Source organism: Sceloporus undulatus, chromosome 9, assembly GCF_019175285.1.
Source record: "Sceloporus undulatus isolate JIND9_A2432 ecotype Alabama chromosome 9, SceUnd_v1.1, whole genome shotgun sequence".
NCBI classification, from domain to species: domain Eukaryota; kingdom Metazoa; phylum Chordata; class Lepidosauria; order Squamata; family Phrynosomatidae; genus Sceloporus; species Sceloporus undulatus.
This window is the reverse complement of record NC_056530.1, coordinates 15,113,489-15,132,279: the sequence shown is the minus strand read 5'-3', so window position 1 is coordinate 15,132,279 and position 18,791 is coordinate 15,113,489. Positions and strand designations below refer to the sequence as shown.

The window sequence follows — 18,791 nt, the reverse complement described above, 5'->3', positions numbered from 1 at the left end:
TTTACTCTGAACTTAAATGTTGCTATCCAAGCTTCTGAGCCCTACCCTCTAAACTCTATATGATTCTATGTAAGCATGCTTAGCATGATGAATATCTCATTTAAAGACCAGGCTAAGCCTTGGAGCAGGTTTGGCATGCCAGTGTGACATGGCTGCCCCAGGCCCTTGGGTCCTAGACCACCTCCTTGACCAGGGATGAGATCTTCAATCCAAAGCAGACTGTCTTTGGAGCATTCCTTCCAATGCTGCCTTTCCTCCAAGTGCAACAGGAACGCATGCCATGCCCACCTTATTTCTTCCTGTCTCCCCTTGGCTCCATTCAGATGTGAAACCATGCGGCTGGGATTTCAGGCCTCCTCCCCATGGCAGGAGTTCATTTTCTAGTGCAGCTCTGCAGAGTCAAGGGATGCATAAAGGCAATGTGCTTGGAGTAGGATTCACACAGATTACCTCTGCTCCACTTGCGCTGAGTGCCAAGTGGCAGGACTGGGCCTCCCGCCAGCCCTCCCTGCCTGAGCCTTGCCTTTTCTCCTCTCCTCTATTAATTGTAGAAAAGGAAGGAGGAGGTGAGCCTTAAAAGCAAGGGAGGCATCTCATGCTCTTTTCCCTGATAGTGGTTTGCAAATGGAGGGGCCAAATTTCAGGTTTCCCACCAGTCAGGACTCACAGCTAAGAGCCAAAGGGTGGGAGCAGGAGAGAAAGAATAATGGAAAATATTTGGAATCCTTAAAGACCTCCAGTTTTAAAGATCTTAAAATTTTGCATGACATTCTCTTTACCTGGGAGGTGGTCTGCAAATACATCTGCAGACTCTAAGCATTTTCTGCTCTGAGAGGAAGAACAGAAGATTCTCAGCCATGGAACCAAGCTATTATTTTTAAGGGGTAGGGGTCTATGTTGATCCTAAAATCTAAATCCTAAAACAGCATCCAGGGGACTCATGCAGCTTTATTAGGCCAGCCCAAAAGAGTAAAATCTCTCTCACTCGCTTTTGAAGCCAGCCATTCTTGATTAATTTTTCTTCTGGAAGGAAACAACAAGTAATTTTAGCAATTTTCATCATTCTGTTAGAAAGTTTTTAAAAAATTCTCTGGTGGCAATTTGCAGTTTAGGACTTACCTGCCCAGAATTTGCACATAGTTGTTTTGCAGAGAAAGCAGCATTTTCTGTGCAAAAAAATAATATCGCGGCAAATTATTTTCTGTACAGAAAACAATGTTTCTATATATGATTTTCTGTACAGAAAATGATATTTCTACAAATTATTTTCTATGCAGGAAATGATGCTTTCTGCACAAAACAACTGTGTGAAAATTCTGCACCGAATAACCCAGTTAATACAATATTTTCTCTTCAGAATACAAGCACCTTGATCATGCAAGGCCTCCACTGAGTTTCCATAAGATGGCGATGCCTAGAAGGCTGTGGGTTAAGCAGATGTTCCCCTTCCTCCCTGCTGTGTCCCTCTTTTCATTCCCACCAACGCAGCACCTGAAGCTCAGGGGAGAGTAGACAAAGCTCTGAAATGGAGTTTCTCTCTTTTTCAAAAGGATCTTTATGCGTTAGATCTAGAGCAATATCGCTACTCCGGGGTCAACCTGACGGGCTTCCGCATCCTGAATGTGGAGAATCCCCTCGTCTCTGCCATCACTGACAAGTGGTCCATGGAGAGGCTCCAGGCGGCACCGAAGCCAGAACCGGGGCTGATCGCGGGGGTGATGATGGTACGAGGGTCTCCCTTGGCACTTCTTGGCACCCCTTTCTCCTGGGGTCCACCTGGGAAGAAGGGGAGGGAGAAGGGGCAGAGAGAGCGTCTGGCTCTCGGTTTCCCATTTTGGTGAAATAGCAACCTCTGGCTCTCATGCGCAGTCAGTCAACCTCATCAGCAATGAACCAATCAACAGATCAATGGGAAAGTTGACATCTACTTCCAAGGAGAACCAAGGGGAACAGTGCTTGGGAAAAGTTACTTTTACAAAGCAATTTATTCCCATTAATTGGCACATTGGTTGAAATGTAACATATTAATGATACTCATTGAGATGATGAAAAAGTAAGTAATGGAATTCAACAAGGACAAAGATATATATACAGAAGAGCAAAAGAGTAAGTAACCCAAAGGGATTATATATGGTTTTTTTTAAACTCCATTGATTCAGATACTAATTTCATTGCTCATTATTTTCTGCAGCTTTTAAGCTCCTGTGATTTAAAAAATACCCAATTCCATTAATTATTGCTTTCCATTGCTTTTGAAAAAGTAACTACAGTAATTCCATTAACTGGTACTATCCATTGTTTTTCTTTTTGAAAAAGAAGAGCCTTTAGCATTTGAAAATTGCAAAATGCCTCTAAAAATGCTCCCCAAAAGTAACATTTGAAAGTAGCCCGGAAACCATTGCCCATTGCGCCAGTATAATAGCTGCACCAGTTGCATCTGTTGCATTGCAGTGTAACTTGGTTATACTCTCATTGGCTGAAAAAGATAACTGTCTTCATCTAAATGCTTCATTGCTTGGGAGGCAATGGCTGGGAGGACGCAAAGATGGTGCAGCAGGAAGGAGGGCTTAACCATTTCCATACTTGTTTCCATCATTTCCTCCTGTCGCTCTCCGTTCTTTGGTTGCCATTGACTGTGAGGACAAGGTGTTAACCAAGATGCTCAGTTGTGTTGAATAGAAGCAGGAGCACCATCTCATGGGGAGATGTGTAGTCCTATAGAGCCAAAAACAATGGGGTGTTGTGAGCATCCTGGCCTAATCCTTGGGTTTAGGAATGAATGAGGAGCGCCCCTTCCTTTGCCCCGTGGGCTCCTGGGTGCCTTCCTTGTCTGCAGAGCTGTGACCAGAGGCAATGCTCTTCCCCTTCATTTTAGACAGACGCTGCCCTGTTGTATGACGCCGTCCATATTGTCTCAGTCTGCTACCAGCGGGCGCCCCAGATGACCGTCAACTCTCTCCAGTGCCATCGGCATAAGGCCTGGCGGTTTGGTGGCCGCTTCATGAATTTCATCAAAGAGGTAAGAAGAGCAGCTTCCTTCTCAGAAAATCCTCTTGGCTTCTGGAGGGGAATGGAAACAACCCAGAGCTTCTCTTTGGTTTCGGCTGTGGGAGTTGTCTGGGATATCCTACAATGCTCAAAGCCTGAAGCCATCTTAATGGCGCAATCATTGAAGCTTGAGGTGCTGATTCTGTGGGATCCCACATTGATCAGCATGCGAAACCTGTCCTTTTCCAGCTGAGATTGCCTTTGGTATGATGTGTTGTTGAGGCAGGGATGGAAGGAAGGGTGGCCATCTCTTCTGGGAATGAACAGCTCCTTTTATTTATTTAATTGTGGGTCACTTTGTGTGCTTTCCTCCATGAGATGCCAGTCTTGAGGTTTGGTGTTATGGAGCAAGTGCCCAGAGGAGGGCAGAAGTGGTGCTGAGGGCCTGAAGACCAGGGCCTAAACCATATTCTCCATCTCAACCACAGTAGACCCATTGAACTAATTGGATTTAACTAAGTGCTGACACAACCATTTCATTATTTATTGCCTGCTTATTTAAGATACTTTTTGGTGTTGTCATGTGTCTTTAGGTCTGCTCCGACTTATGGCAGTGTGGTTTGACGGTGTGTTTTTCTTGGGCCAGATTTTTCCAGAGGAGATTTTCCATCTGAGGATGAGAGTGACTTACCCAAGGTGGATTTCCACAGGATTTGAACCCTCCTCTCTTGAAATCATACTCTAACATTCAAAACTCTACATCACACTGGCTCTTCCTTCAGTATTCTATGAATTTTAGATGTATTTTAGACGTGTTTGTGTGTAGTTTTATACATTTGATGCATTTTATATTTGGTCTATGGCCATAAAATGAATGAATGAATGAATGAATGAAACCTTCTCTCTTGGAGTCATAATCCAATACTCATCACACTGGTTCTCCCTTGAACTCAACTCTGACTTATATGACCACCCTCCTTTCCCTTTCCTCATCCCTGGCATCAACTGGAAGTGCTATGTGTGTGTGTGCATTTGTGTGTATGTGTGTGAACATGCCCCCCCCCCGATTTGTGTTGCATTTGCTCTGCTTCTGAACATTGAGCCGCCCCTTCTCTGACCCATTCCTCTCTTGCAATAGTTTCCTAGTAAAATACAAACATCATTTGTGTGAATGACTGTGTGTCTTTTCTCTCTGCCTTGTTGAGGAGTGTTTGCTTGGCACATCTGTCAGCCACTTAGTGAATAGCGAAGACTATCATAGGGAAATTGGCAGCCGGCGCACCTCTGTGTTTGCTGACGAAGGATGCTTCTCTTTTGGCAGAGCCACAGAAAAGAGTGAGCGGAGTGTTAGGGGAGGGAAGAGGGAACTCACTTCATGTTTTGGGGGGCAATTGCCATCTCCTGGCCTGCAGCCCTCTCCGCTTTTCCACCTGGGTTTGGCACAAAAGAGGTGCAGCGAGCATGGCTTGAACCTGAGGAGCAGAGATCCCAGGTGTGTTGGCAATCCCATGTGGCTGGAAGGTCAGACTTCCGAAAGTCCCAGAACACCCCATTTTCTTCTTGGTCCCTTAGTACATCAACTGTGCAAAGGTGAACATTGGGGGCTGGTGCTCAAATATGTAGCCCTGTGGGAAAAAATTCCTGAATGGCATCATAGCCATGGACATTTTTGATGAAACCCAAATGGTGTCTGCAACGTAATTTTTGGGAAGAGGGCCTGGTTGGCTGGTGGGTTCCATGTTTGTGTGGTGCTGAATCATAGAAATGTAGAAGGGAACCCAAGGGACATCTAGTCTAACCCTCCTGCCATACAGCGGAAACAAGTAACCTCTTTGTGTGTATGTGGTTGCAGAATTGTTGTTGTCAACGCAATGAGCAAGACTTTGGCACAGGAAATGGTATTTAAAACAACACAAGCTGTTTCCTTACCAAAAAATGTGGGGGGTTTTTTTGCACATAAAAAAAAACCCCCAACAACAACCATGCTCATTTTACTGCGAACAGATTTTCCCCGAAGTATGAATTGTGGCTGACGATGGTGTAAAAACTTGTGTGTTCTTTGCAGGATCACTGAAATGGTTTATTTTTGCAGGTGGGAACGAAGTAAAAATTGCATCCCCAATTGCAACTCCCCAAATCTTCCAACCAGGGATTCTGGGAGTTGCAATGCAAACATGTAGCATTGCCCATCTATACTTGGAAGTAGCAGTTAGAAGCACTGCTGTTAGCCTCCAGCTCTGAACCCAGCAATTGGGAATGAGAAGGCCAGCGACCTTTGAAACTGGAGATGAGGCACTGGGTGGTTCCACCTTAATGGCCAAAGGGGCAGCTGCCTCCTTGAAGCCACTCCGGAGGCCAGCACTGACCCATGGCCTTTGCTAGCAAAGCCTTTCTCCCTGGCATCCTCTTTCAAGGTGCCTCCTTTTGAGTGGTCTCCGGCATCTAGAGATGAGAGAAACCCCCAGCTGAAGTGGGAGCGGTTGCTGCAAGTGCATCAGGCGCCTTAGCTGGAGTGCTGCTCGAGTTGCCATGGAGGATATTCAAGGGCTGACCTCACCATTGTGCTCATGGAAATGAGAGGCACTCCAGGTTGGCATTTGCTTGAGAATGGCAGGCAAATGGAAAAGAGCTAACAGAGGGCTGCAAGTTGATCTGCTTAAAGGTTTGGCCTCAAGTTAAGGCAACGCATTGTTGAGGTCTGGATGAACAAGGTGGGCCAGTTCCTCGTTCAGCCTTCCCTGTCCTCCATTTGCTGTTGCAGCTTCTGAGAAACCCGCCAAGTGGCCAAAACAGTGGAGCTAAGGGCTCCCAACGTTGCCCTTCTTTGCTGGCCCCCCCCCCCCCCCGACTTGGATTTCTGGAGATTGCTTTGTCAGAGAATGGGCCTCAAGCCCATCTTTTTACTCCTGACTCAAGGAGACCCATGGAATCAATAGGACTGGCTCCTTCTGTGAGGCAACACAGCAGGGAAAAAGGGAGGCAGGGCGCGTTGTCGAAACTGCAGCAGGGTTGCTGTACCTTTGCAGATGCCTCTTCTTTCCAACCGAGCTCCCTTTTCTATTCCCAGGGTTGTTGCTTCCCAATGTTTCCAACCAGTTGCTCATTTGCAAAATCTGCCACCAGAAGCAGAGAGCATAAAGAGGCAGCATTGCTCCTTTGGGAGGCTCCAAACAGAAGGCATTTCTCTGCACAAGAAGCCAACAATCCCACTGCGGAGGCAGCAACCTGTGCTGCTGTTGCTGCTGGTGTTGTGCAGCAGTCCTCCCAAACCCTCGGCTTTGAGCGGAAGAATTGCTGAGTTGCTAAAGGCAAATGGAAAATACCCAAAGCCCACTCCCACCTTTGCAAACTGGCCTTTCTTCTGGTCTCTTTCACCACCCAAGATTTATACCCCTAAATGTCTCTGGCAACACATTTAGATCCAAAGCAATAGTTTCCTGCTGCCCATTTTATCTTCCCAAAATGTGTCCAGCTGGACATCAGAGTCTTGCCTGGACTGGGCAGGTGCTGGTTGCTGACCCCCTGCATTGCTTGGGGAGGGACCCCTTCCCTTCTGCCCTCCAGATCAGACTGGCCAGTGACCGGGCCTTAGTGACCGTTTGGTGAATTCCTTTCCATGCTGAGTCCAGAAGGTGCATGAACATAAAACAGGGGCTCAGGGCGCTTTGGGATTTATGGGACTCTCCAGTCTACACACGGTGAGCAACAAGGGAGGCTTATGACGCAATAATCATATTCTTTGGGGACAGAGTGGCGCTGTGCAGAGTAATTAAAATGAAGCATTGTACTACTTGGAGCAAACAGTGATTTGTGGGCTTGAAGGATGGCTCCTTTGTCGCCTTTGGTTGCCAGCCCTCTTTCTGTGTGTCTCCTTACTGCCACTTCTCCTCTTCTCCTTCCAGGCCCAATGGGAAGGATTGACCGGACGCATCGTCTTCAACAAAACCAGCGGCCTCAGGACCGACTTTGACTTGGACATCGTCAGTCTCAAGGAAGATGGGCTAGAAAAGGTCAGTAAGGGACAGGGGGCTGCTTGTTGTTCTTCCCTGCTGCCTATTTGATGTTGACTAATGGCGACCCTCTGAATGGGAGACCACCAAGTCTCCATCTTATCAACTGCTTTGCTCAGCTCTTCCAGACTTAGGGCTGTGGCTTCTTTGATGGAGTCCATCCATCTAGAAAGTGGTCTTCTGCTTTACCTGTTTTGCATTTTACCTTCCAAGAATAATACTCTTTTCTAGTGAGTTGTGTCTTCTTATATGTCGAAAGTATGGCAGCCTGAGCTCAGTCATCCTGGCTTCTGGGGAGAGTTTGGGCTTGTTTTGCTCTGATATCCTTTTGTTTGTCTTTTTGGCAGTCCTCATCTTGCTTGTTGCCTCCTACTTCTTCCTTTGCAAAACCTGAGGGAGATTGTGAGCCCATGTGTATCTGACCTTGCAAATCTCCAACAATGAATAAAACTGCTAAGAAGATCCATCCCGCTTCAACTCTGTCATGTCTGAGGCTGCATCTGCATTGCAGAAATAATCCAGTTTGGCACCATTTTAACTGCTGTGGCTCCATGCTATGAAATTATGGGAACTGTAGTTTGTTCCAGCACCAGAGATCTCAGGCAGAGAAGCCTAAATGTCTCACAAAACTGCAAATTCCATAATTCTATAGCATTGAGCCATGGCAGTTAAACTGGTGTCAAACTGGATTATTTCTACAGTGTGGATACAAACTGTCTAAGATTTGCCCCAGGCCTCCCAAAGGAGATGACAGAATGGCAGAATGTTTATATCTCTTCCTATACTCCCATTTCATTATATAAACTAATTGGTGATATTGTTCCTATATAAAACCTTCATTGAAATAAAACCATGGCACAATGAACATAGAACCTAATCTAAAATATCAGCATCTTGCGTAACAGGTTGACTGAATTGGGAAAAGATAAATCATGCATTTTCCCTGCAGACAGCTTACTGAAAGAAGTATACAAAGAGAAAGAGGGGTAATTATTGTGGGCAGTTATCTTCCTTGTATATGCAATTTTGATCAATTTTGTCCAACATGCAACATAAAAAGGGCCTCCAACACACAACATAAAAAGGCTTTGTGCATCTTCTGGAGGAATAACAAGCGCAGTGGCATTCATTTCCATCCTTTCCAGCAAATTCTTAGCTACCTGCATGGAGAAGCTATCTCTCTCTTTCTCTCTCTTTTGCTCTCTCTTTCTCTCAAGAGTGTGTGTTTAAGCTCTTTTGTTAGCTCAAGAGAGGCTTTAAAGTGTCCGTGTCAAATCTCTGCAGAGCCGGGACATTAAATTCCTGTCAATAGATAATCTGAATTAACGGCATGCCCAAACCGGGAGCAAATCCCGATATGTACTTTTGCATTATGTTTAATAGCTTACATTCGCCGGGGGTTTAAGCGACGGAGCTTTCTGATCTCTCCTTGCCTCCCGCAAGTTCATGGATTACGGCGGTATTAACCATGTGTAATTACAAATCCTGTGTTATCCAACAAGGATGGTTGTGTCAGCTGCAGGTTTTGGGGGGGAATGGCACTGGGGGAGTTGAAAACAACAACAGGAACAGCCACCACCGCCGCAAAAGAGTGGTGAGATGCGATCAGGCTTTTCGGGTCTCATGCAGGGCTGGTTTTCTCTCTCTTTCTTTTGCCACATCGTCTTCCCATTTTGCTGGAGTGGAGATGGTGGTTTGTTGTTTGCTTCCCATGGATAATCTCTTATCACAGAGAATCCTGAAAGGAGAGAGAAGAGAAGAAGAGGAGGCTGGCGCTGCCCAAGCCTGGCTGGCAAAAGGGTGGCATGGCGTCCTTCATCCCTTTTGGATCTGGCTGCAACCCAAACAGGTGGCGGTGCAATTGGGTTATTTTCCCCAATTTATGGCTAAACATAATCTTAAAGAAAGGGACTCATAACATGCAGATCTCCTGGGTTTGCATACTGTGGCCTTTGAGAAATGGGGACAGCCCCTCACTTCCATTCTGGTCAGACATTGTCAATGTGAGATGCAACCTTAAACGTCTGGGACACGTTTTGGCCTTCTCATTCATTCCTACGCATGGGATGTGCTTCCAACATACAACAGATCTCATTTTCCTATTTGCAGGTATATGCCTAACAGAAGCCCTAACAGCTTAATCTGTAGCAAAAACAACCAACAGTGCTGTCATAAAACCATGCAACAAAGAGTGTGAATTGGCTTTTCGGAGGATGTGCTTGAAATGACGTCAACTCTGAATTCCTCCTCTTCGGACTAATTTTCTTATGCATTGTTTCTTCATTCATAAGGCCCAGCTAATCCATTTTACATATGAACTCCACTTTTCCCAAGCCATATCCTTCCAGATAGTTGGACTACAATCCCAATCATCCTTGACAATTGGTTATACTATCTGATGGCGATGGGTGCTCTCTGTAAATCTACAGTGCTATATAAATAATAATAATAATAACAACAACAACAACAACAATAATACTGTATCACAACAAGAGAGAACCTGGGTTACAGAAAGGTTGTTGTAACACACGCCTGGCGCTTTTGAGTTGTTTTTGTGGCTTACATAGAAGATACAACTTGCCTTGATCATGCCATGAGTTATGAGCCAAGATGTTAATGGTGTAAGCCTTCTTTGAGACCCTTGTCATGATGAAGGTGGAATATTAATTAATAGCTTGTTCTTAGGGCCGGTGTCTTTCAGAATACCTGACCATCTTTCTTCCTAAAGAGCCTCTTGATCTGGTCCTAAGAATCCTTTTGCTCATCCTTTCTTGTGTTTCCTCCATGGCAGGTGGGAGTGTGGAGCCCATCGGAAGGACTGAACATCACCGAAGTCTCCCGAAGGCAAGGGCCCAACGTGACTGATTCCCTGACCAACCGGTCCTTGATTGTCACCACAGTCCTAGTAGGTGGTGGCTGGCTGTGCGCTCGGCCCTAACGTTTCCTACTTGCTCTTTGCATTTCTGAAGTTGATGCTTCCCCTGGTTTTCTGCTTGGAAACCAATGTGTGTCTTGAACACTGTTTTGATAGCTTATGTTCAGTAGGGCAATTTATCCTGACAACAAAATGAGGTAGCAAAGGATGCGGCGTTGGATGTACGTCTGCTTGCAGCAAGGCAGAAGAGAAACATTACACACAGAGGTTGAATTTGCATTGCAGAAGTAATCCAGTTTGACACCGCTTTAACTGCCATGGCTCAACAATGTTCTGTAATTCTGGGGTTTGCAGCTTTGTGACACATTTAGCCTTCTCTGTCAGAGAGAGCTGTGGTACCACAACAAACTACAACCCCCAGTATTACATAGAGTGGAGCCATGGCAGTTAAAGCGGTGTCAAACTGCATTAATTCCATAGTGCAGATGCAGCCAGAGAAACAGATATTCTTGGGTTTTGCCTCCCAGATCAACCCCTTGCTGATCACTTTAGATGGCAAAGCGTCAGGCACCAATCTTTTGGGGCTAGAACTGCTCTAGCTTGGCCTTCATGGGGAGAACATGGCCATTTGGTCAACCCAAAAGAGTGGGATAAAACAGTAAGCAACATGGACATGTTGGGAAACCTTTTCCCAATGAGAACAAGAAACCGTGGATGCATCTACACTGTAGGAATGATGCAGTTTGACACCACTTTAAGTGTTATAGCTCCATCCCGTGGAATCATTGGATTTGTAATTTTACAAGGTCCTTAGCCTCCTCTGCAAAGGAGTGTGTGTGCCTCACCAGACTACCAGTCCCAGTATTCTGTAGGATGGAGCCATGGCAGTCAAAATCATGCCAAACTGCATTATTTCTACAGTGTGGATACACTCCTTGACCCGCCATTTTGCATTCAAACATCTACACACACACCCAATATCTCCTCGTGGGAATAGGACAGTCTGGAGCTGGCATGCAAATCTCTGCTTGTTTTGTTCCTACATGCAAAGAAAATGGAATGATTCCAAAATGTGAAAACACAAAAGTATTTTTTAGTACATTTTCCAATAATTTCTCACATTTTGGGACTTGAAGTGAGTTTTATGCACACACACAGAGAGAAAAATTGTATTTTATGTTAAGAAAACCCCACACAATGACTTAAATCCTATTGCTAATCCTAACTAGAGCAGAGCCATTGGATTAATTGGGTTTAATGGTATGTTGGCTCACCATTTAACCATTTTTTCAATGGGTTTCCTTTTGTTAAGATGAACCTACTGCTGTTTTCCTAGGTTCGATAATAATTCAGTTTTCAAGCTGGGCATCACCTAAAAGAAAAAGAAAGAAAATAACCCACAGCTCTTTTGCATCCTTTCTTGCTTCCTTTCATGCTTCTCTTAAAGCGAGAACCATTAAAACCCTGGAAGCAGAGGAGAAGAAAGGGAGGCAAAGGCTGGCCGGACCCTCTTCCTCCCTCCTTCTCTTCACACTCTTCTGCTCACATCGCAGCAACTTGTCATCTTCCCGCGGTTGTTGCCCCCAACAGACCGCTTCGCTCTCCTCGATCCACAGGAGAGCTGTGAAGATCCTGAAACTGAGGGCGCCTTCGCTGAGAAATCGATTAGCGAGCCCTGAGAGCTTGCGAATTGAATGTCTGGCCATTTCCAGTAATAAATTGTGAAACAGCCCGTGGATAAATGCCTTGCAGAGTTCAGAAATTACCCCCTCAGAAATGTTTTAGGCCTCCAGGAGTAGTGCTGTGCCGAGCGGAGCGTCCATGCGAGGAGGAGGAGGATGCTGTTCAAGATGGAGGCCTTCCCTCTGGTGCCTCCAGAGGTTAATGGGATGAGGAGGGCTGTGCTCCGGATGACTCCTCCGTGGCCTCTTTCATAAATATGGCTCCTGAAGACCCGGTCTTCAGGTGCCTCTTAACCTTGTTCCATGCTCCACTAACTATACATATCACAAGTATCTCTTTTCCCTTGTTGGGTGGATGGATCTCACACCCTTAACACCGTGTCCAGAGTCCTCTTGGCATCCTACACCCGTGTAACCTCCCTTACATGGATGGGTTCATCTCAACAAAAGGAAACCCATTGAAAAAATGGTTGAAGGGTGAGCCAACACATTGTTGAGTCCAGTTAATCCAATGTACAGTGGGCCCTTGGTATCTGCTGGGGTTTGGTTCCAGGATCCCCCATGGATATCAAAATCCGTGGATGCTCAAGTCCCATTATATACAAGGGCACAGCAAAATGGAATCCCTTATATAAAATATTTTCAATCTGTGAATGCTTGAATTTGTGGATAAAGAATTTATGGATACAGAGTAACTGACTGTACTTTTTTTTGTCCAATAGATGCATTCATGATTGTACAATTCCATAAATGCAACCATTTCACCTGAGCGTAAACCCTATTAGTAGGCATAAGTAGAATAGAAGCATTGTCTCCATTGGATTTACATAAGTGTTGATTCACCTTTCAACAATTGATTCAGTGGTTCTGCCAGGAATGCAGTCCTGCTGTTGTGCCTCCTTGGATGGGCATAACAATTTGTTGGCGTCTTCCATGCCGCACTTGATTTCTTGAGATTTCAGAAACAGATGTTGCTCATTCCCTTTGGCACAGTGAGACAAGAACCAGACTTGTGGGCAGACCCACCATCAGTAGCACCGTCCCATGAAATCCTGGGATTTGTAGTTTTTCGAGATCTCTAGCCTTCTCTGCCGAAGAATGCTGGTGTTTCACCAAACTGCAGTACCCAGGATTCTGTAGGATGGAGCCATGGCAGTTAAAATGGTGTGAAATGGCACTGTACAGTGTAGATGCATTCATGATCATATCATGTGCTCTCAGCCTCACAGAGTTACTCATGAAGGCTACGGTCCAATATAAAGAGTTAAGTACGCTCTAGAGAGAGCCATTGACTTCAGTAACTGGTCTCAGTGGCCTAGATCCAATTCCTAGTGCCAGTGAGAGTAGACACATTGAATCAACTGAGTGTATGGCCTGAATCCTATAATGGCTTAACCCTACCGAATCAGCTGCTGAATGACGAATCAACACATAGGTAAATCCCATCGCTCCAATAGGTCTGCATTCAATGAGACTAACAATAGGATCCAGGCCTATGCAAGTGTCCCCACATATCACAACAGTATTGATTCAGTGGGCCACTCTAATTGAGACTAACCGTTGGATTTAGGCCAGCGAGTTGAACTTTGTCTTGGATTGTGGCCAGCAAGGATTGTAAAGCACTTTGCAAATTAAATTACAAATGGGAGGTGGAATGGCACCCATCGCCAACCTGGCCTGCAGTCATTTTGCACCAGGAAGTAAGGAAGTAGCCACATACCATCTGTGGGGCTGGGAGGGATGCATTGTGGGGCAGGGGATTTATGGTGCAGATTTTTATTGCCACCTTCTTTCTCATTCTTTTCCTCTCCTGGCTGTGTAGGAAGAGCCCTTCGTCATGTTCACCAAGTCAGACACCGTCCTTTCGGGGAACAAGCGCTTCGAAGGGTTCTGCATTGACCTCTTGGCTGAAGTTGCCCGGATCCTTGGCTTCTCCTATGAGATCCGGCTGGTGGAGGATGGGAAATACGGCGCGCAGGACGAGAAAGGACAGTGGAATGGCATGATGAAGGAGCTGATTGATCACGTAAGTCAGACCCCTTGCGCAGCCATCCGATGGGGTCACCTCCTCTCGCTTTTGCTCATCCTTTGGTTTTCAGTAGATATGGCCTGCCTTTGTGCAACCAACAAGCCTCAGTTTGGCTAGCAAGAACCCTTCTGCTCCTTCTCCTCTTATAGGGTTTTAGGACCACAACCAATAAACAATTTGAACACAGAATGCCAGGCACAGCTGGGGTCAAGAAAAAGAAATTTTGGAAATAATGATGGAAGCTATGACGAATGAATGGTCATTGGTAGAACATTGCTAGAATGTTTCTAATAGATCTTTATGCTGGTTATTTAGATTTATATTCTTCCAGGGACTGTAGATCATCGGGTGACTTCTATCCATTATCCTTCTGCCTAGCTATCTGGCAAGGTAGTTATTGGTGACACTTGGAGATGAGCAAAGAGGATCCAAGGTGCCGCTTTTATCGATAGCTGCGTGTGTTATCTCCAGCACTGCTGCCATCCTGGAAAGGCCATCAAGAGAAACATCCATCTTATCTTCCAGATAACAGAAGGAGCCTTGGTAGGACAAGGGCACAGAGTCTCTGTTGTTGTCACCGATACTTGAAATGGAGTCAGTCTGAGTGAATGGCAAAAAAGTGCCAAGAGAAACCCGTCTCTTAAGGAGTTAAGCCTCCGCTTACGGACCTAAGTCCCCGAGGCAATGTTTCCATGCAGTGATCTGCACTTGCATCTTTTATTGCCTGGCGGTGCTGCGGACGGTCTGTGGAAGAGAGGACCAGGTGTGCGAGGGACAATTTCATTTATTTGGAAATGCAGTTTTATTTTCAAAAGGCAGCCTGCCCCCGGACAGACTGTAAATGGCTCCTGCTTCCCAGCTGAGCAAGTGTCATTGCAACAGCAGCGTTTCTCTGCGCATGAGGACAACTCTCTCCAAGGCATCATCTTCTCCCCAGATTTTAGGAAGAAGGGCTGATGCTGATGGACAGTGCTCACGGTCATGCTCCTAATGACTCCTCTTGGACCGGGCTGGAAGTTAGCCAAGCCAATTCCTCACAAATAGGGACGTATTTTGGCTGATTCCTGTGCGACTTCCATAAGGTCACCCAGTGAGGTGGATTTCAAACCCAGGTCTCCTGGAGTCCCAATCCAGTACTCAACCTACTACACTATGCTGGTTTTCTTGGCCAGATTGCTTCAGAGGGGATTTGCTACTATGCTCTTCCTCTGCGGCTGAGAGAGTGTGACTTGCATAAGGCCACCCAGTTAGGTTTCTGTGGCTGAGCAGAGATTTGAACCCAGGTCTCCCAGCCTCCTAGACCAGCACTCCATCCACTGCACCGCACTGGCTCCCTTTACAACAATACCTTTATGAACAAGACCTCCAGCGTTTACCGTCGTCTATTTCAGCCACTTGATAATTAATCTGGGATGCAGAGTGCAGGGAGTCAGGACTCTGGAACAGCGTTGCTTTCCTGTTGTTCTAATAACACCGTGACAAAACCCTAATTTCCCAGCCCACTGAAGTATCCTTATGCAAATTTCAGTGCCGAGGCCTCCTCTGGCTGAACCTGTAAAAGAGAACAAAAATAATTAATGGCATAATTACACTCTGAATGCCGCTTGAAGAGGGCCCTGAGTGAAAGCAGGAGCAGCGCAGGGTGGGAGGGAGGCAGCAGACGTGAAAGAGGATCCTTTCCCTCAAGGAGGGATTAGTCGGCTGAAGTGGCAGCAATAGAAGGGGGCAGCCTTGCATTTGGCAAAGGAAAAATTGGGGAGGGTAAATACATGCATGGCAGGGGGTTGACTGGATGGCCCTTGCGGTCTCTTCTAACTCTATGATTCTATTCTATTCTGTTCTGTTCTACATGCAGTATGGGGCCCTGGGTGCAAAACTGGGGACCCTAATGGCCGTGATGAGCAGCCTTCCAGTCATGGGTTTCTCCTTCAGTTTGAATAAGCCAGGCTGGAATTCAGTATGGGACTTATGTCTGCCTAAGCAGGAAATTGAAATGAGTAGTTTTACAATGTCCATTTTCAACAAAGTGGGCCTTGATATTACTACACAGGAAAGCCAGCATTTAGCACCCATTTTGAACTCTGCACATTATCTGATGCAGGAAAGTGGCTGGCAGGCAATGCAGTGGCGTCAGTATGATGGAGTACAGAATGTGTTTGATTTGGACCATACACTGTCTGTACTGCACATTTAATCTAGTTTTGCAACCTGTTCAACTGCCAGGTTTCCCATGTGAGTAGTTCTCAGAAAAGCTAAGGCTATTGAATTGCTATTTTAAAATATTATCCTCTTGCTTGCTTACTGTACTCACGGCGACCCTCAGGCAACCTCATCATGGGATTTTCTTGGCATGGTTCATTCAGAGGGGGTTTGCTTTTGCTTTCCTCTGAGACTGAGAGAGTGTGACTTGCCCAAGGTTCAGTCAGTGGGCTTCCATGGCTGAGGGGGGATTCAAACCCTGGTTCCTCGAAGTCCCAGTCCAAACCATGGCACCATGGGAACTCTCAAAGTAAAACCCTAATTGCCATAATTCTTCAGGGGGGACCCTCAGTAGTTAACCCGTTTTCTAAGTGCTCTGGATATTTTCTTGCAGGTATTTCTATGGGGAGAAACTCCATGCTTTCAAATAAATCCACAGTCTTTGGAGACCTATGGAAACCTGTGGTTCTTTTCCTCCAACACCAGGAGACATGCTTGGCCTCCGCATCCCTTGGAGCGTAACTTTTCTTTATGAAGGTCAATGACTTTCTCCTGTGGCTCCCTTGACTTGAAGATGGGGTCCATCCCCAGCCACTGGTGTCCTGCAAAGGGACGCAGCTCTTTATTTGTCTGGACTTGTGTTTTTCCATGCAGTGCCTGGTCTCCTTTGCCCCCCACTGTGTGATCCAGACAGGTCTGGCCACAGGCAGTGAGACCGTGGGGAAAACACGCCTTTTAGGAAACTTCTTTGTTTTCCAGGCTGGCCGTAAGCAACAAAACAGCTTCAGCAACAATGAATGTCTTAGAAAAATGCCTCTCCTTCCTATTCCCCCCTTCCTACTAAAAGGTCAAAGGTTTCCCCTCACACAACTGAGAAGCATGTCAGGAGGAGAGCACATGGCATCAAGATCATGATGTGCATGTTGACCACATTTTTATCATGTGCAAGCCATAACCTATGACCCTCCCCTGCCCTTGTATGGCAAGCTATGGGGCACAAAAATGTCAGGCCAAAACCCCATCAGTGGCTTATACACTCATGTAGCTCTCAGTTATGTGCATGTATGCCTCTTTCTGGATGGGGCACAATGTCCTCTAACTCAGTGGTCCCTAAACTTCAGTCCTCCAGGTGTTGCGGACTTCGTCTCTGGGCAATGTTTTCCCAACTCCGTCTCTCTCTCTCTTGGCCATTGTGAATTCCCCTTGGAAGCAGAACAGAGGCTGGGTTTTGGTGGGAATGCCTCCCCATTGATATTAATGGCCACTCAAACCTCATCTCTGTCTCTGGGGGATAATTTGACAGCTGATTTAATGCTCGCACAATAAAGGAGCATTTATTGACAGTAAATTCTGGTGAATTGCTTCCTGATGGTTGCCTGGCCTGGGAATGTTTTTGCACAGAATCCGGGAGACTGTTTACTACAGTAACATGTCATTGTTAGAATATATATATCTATCTATTATTGCCCTACTGGGAATGTGGCAATGGCTCCTATTCCATGGGTATTCTCTAGTGCAAGGACTGCACATGGAGAAGGATCTCCTCCAAGGAAAAGTGTTCTCCAAAATGCACAGTCCAGAATGCTATGGGTGTGTGTGTCTTATAATAATAATATTATTACTAACAATAACAACAAGAACTCTGCATGTAGAGATTATGTCTCCTTTCACTCCAGTGATGTAGCTATCAGGAGAGGGAAAATGAGAATGTTTCCCTCCAGAATAAGAATTTTGCTCCTCCAACAAAACTGTCCTTCAGTCCCCAAATTTATAGCATTGCAGTGACTAAATTTGTTTTTTTAAACAAATTTTAAACATTAAAACATCAGCTGAGCATTTAGGATGAAGAGTTTAGGTTTCCAAAGAAAAGGGGCAGGGAAGGTTTACCAAAGGAATGCAAAAACAGCAAACTGAAGAGCTCTTCTAGGTGTGAATGATTTCCAATGTCTCGATCTCTGCAATGCTGAAGTGCATTCTTCATTTGGGGGTCTCTCCCTGCCCCTGTTCCACCACCTCCTCAAAATGCAATGTGCAGGTGAAGCCCCATGGACCAGCTGTGTCATTCATCATGATCCCCCATGAATCCAGGAAGGTCATTTGGGGGGGGGGGGCTGAGGAGGACTCAGTTGTCCTTGAAATGCTTTTGTTTTCCATTCTGGCACTAAAAGTTGTGGGGGAGATGCAGGCGCTTGCTCTCCTTGCAGGCCTTTGACTGACCTCTTCCCAGACACAGATCCATCACTGACAGAAGCACCGGCGAAATGGCTGAAGGGGAGAAGGGCAGACGAAAGGCCAGCAGAGTCTGGTGGGATCAGGGCTGGCTTGGCCCCAGGGCTAGTCTGGTCAGTCGAGGAAGCTGAGGACAAAGGGAATATTAAGAGCTGGGGAGAAGTGTAAATGTGGGTTTTGTTCCTCCTCTTTGGCACAATATTTAGTTCAGAGTTCTGCATTTTTCACCGTGGAAATCCTCCTTTGACATGATAGCTGGGCTCTGTCTGTCTGGTGTTTGAGTTCACCTTTTGGGGAGATTTTTACAAGGAAGAACATTGAAATTATCTGGGCGCACTTGTTTGCCTCCCCTTTAATAAGATGGATACTTTCCTTTTCTCACCCTTAACTGTATCTAATGGAACTTTTGGGTGGAAGAAGACCATCCTTCTTGCCTTTTAACAGTCTCTCTCTTGGCTTTTCTTTCCTCCTCCTTCCCTTATTCCTGCCTCGCTTCTTCCACAGAAAGCAGACCTGGCCGTGGCTCCACTGACCATCACCCATGTTCGGGAGAAAGCCATTGACTTCTCCAAGCCATTCATGACTCTGGGAATCAGCATCCTCTACCGAAAGGCCAACGGGACCAACCCCAGCGTCTTCTCCTTCCTGAACCCTCTCTCGCCGGACATCTGGATGTACATCCTCCTCGCTTACTTGGGGGTTAGCTGTGTCCTCTTTGTCATTGCCAGGTAAGGAGACCCTCCAGGGCCAGGCTCAGCCTAAGCGCCTTCCACCCCCTT

The 18,791-nt window shown here is 46.1% G+C and overlaps 1 protein-coding gene across 1 annotated transcript in view; it reads left to right on the top strand.

Annotated features, from left to right (window-relative positions):
- Positions 1-18,791, top strand: part of GRIK3 (glutamate ionotropic receptor kainate type subunit 3) — a 142,858-nt gene that overhangs the window by 104,245 nt on the left and 19,822 nt on the right. Inside the window, exons 6-11 of the mRNA XM_042439492.1 lie at positions 1,551-1,724; positions 2,876-3,019; positions 6,891-6,998; positions 9,790-9,903; positions 13,378-13,581; positions 18,517-18,740. Of these exons, the coding sequence (XP_042295426.1) occupies positions 1,551-1,724; positions 2,876-3,019; positions 6,891-6,998; positions 9,790-9,903; positions 13,378-13,581; positions 18,517-18,740 (968 nt within the window). The remainder of the gene's footprint in view (positions 1-1,550; positions 1,725-2,875; positions 3,020-6,890; positions 6,999-9,789; positions 9,904-13,377; positions 13,582-18,516; positions 18,741-18,791) is intronic.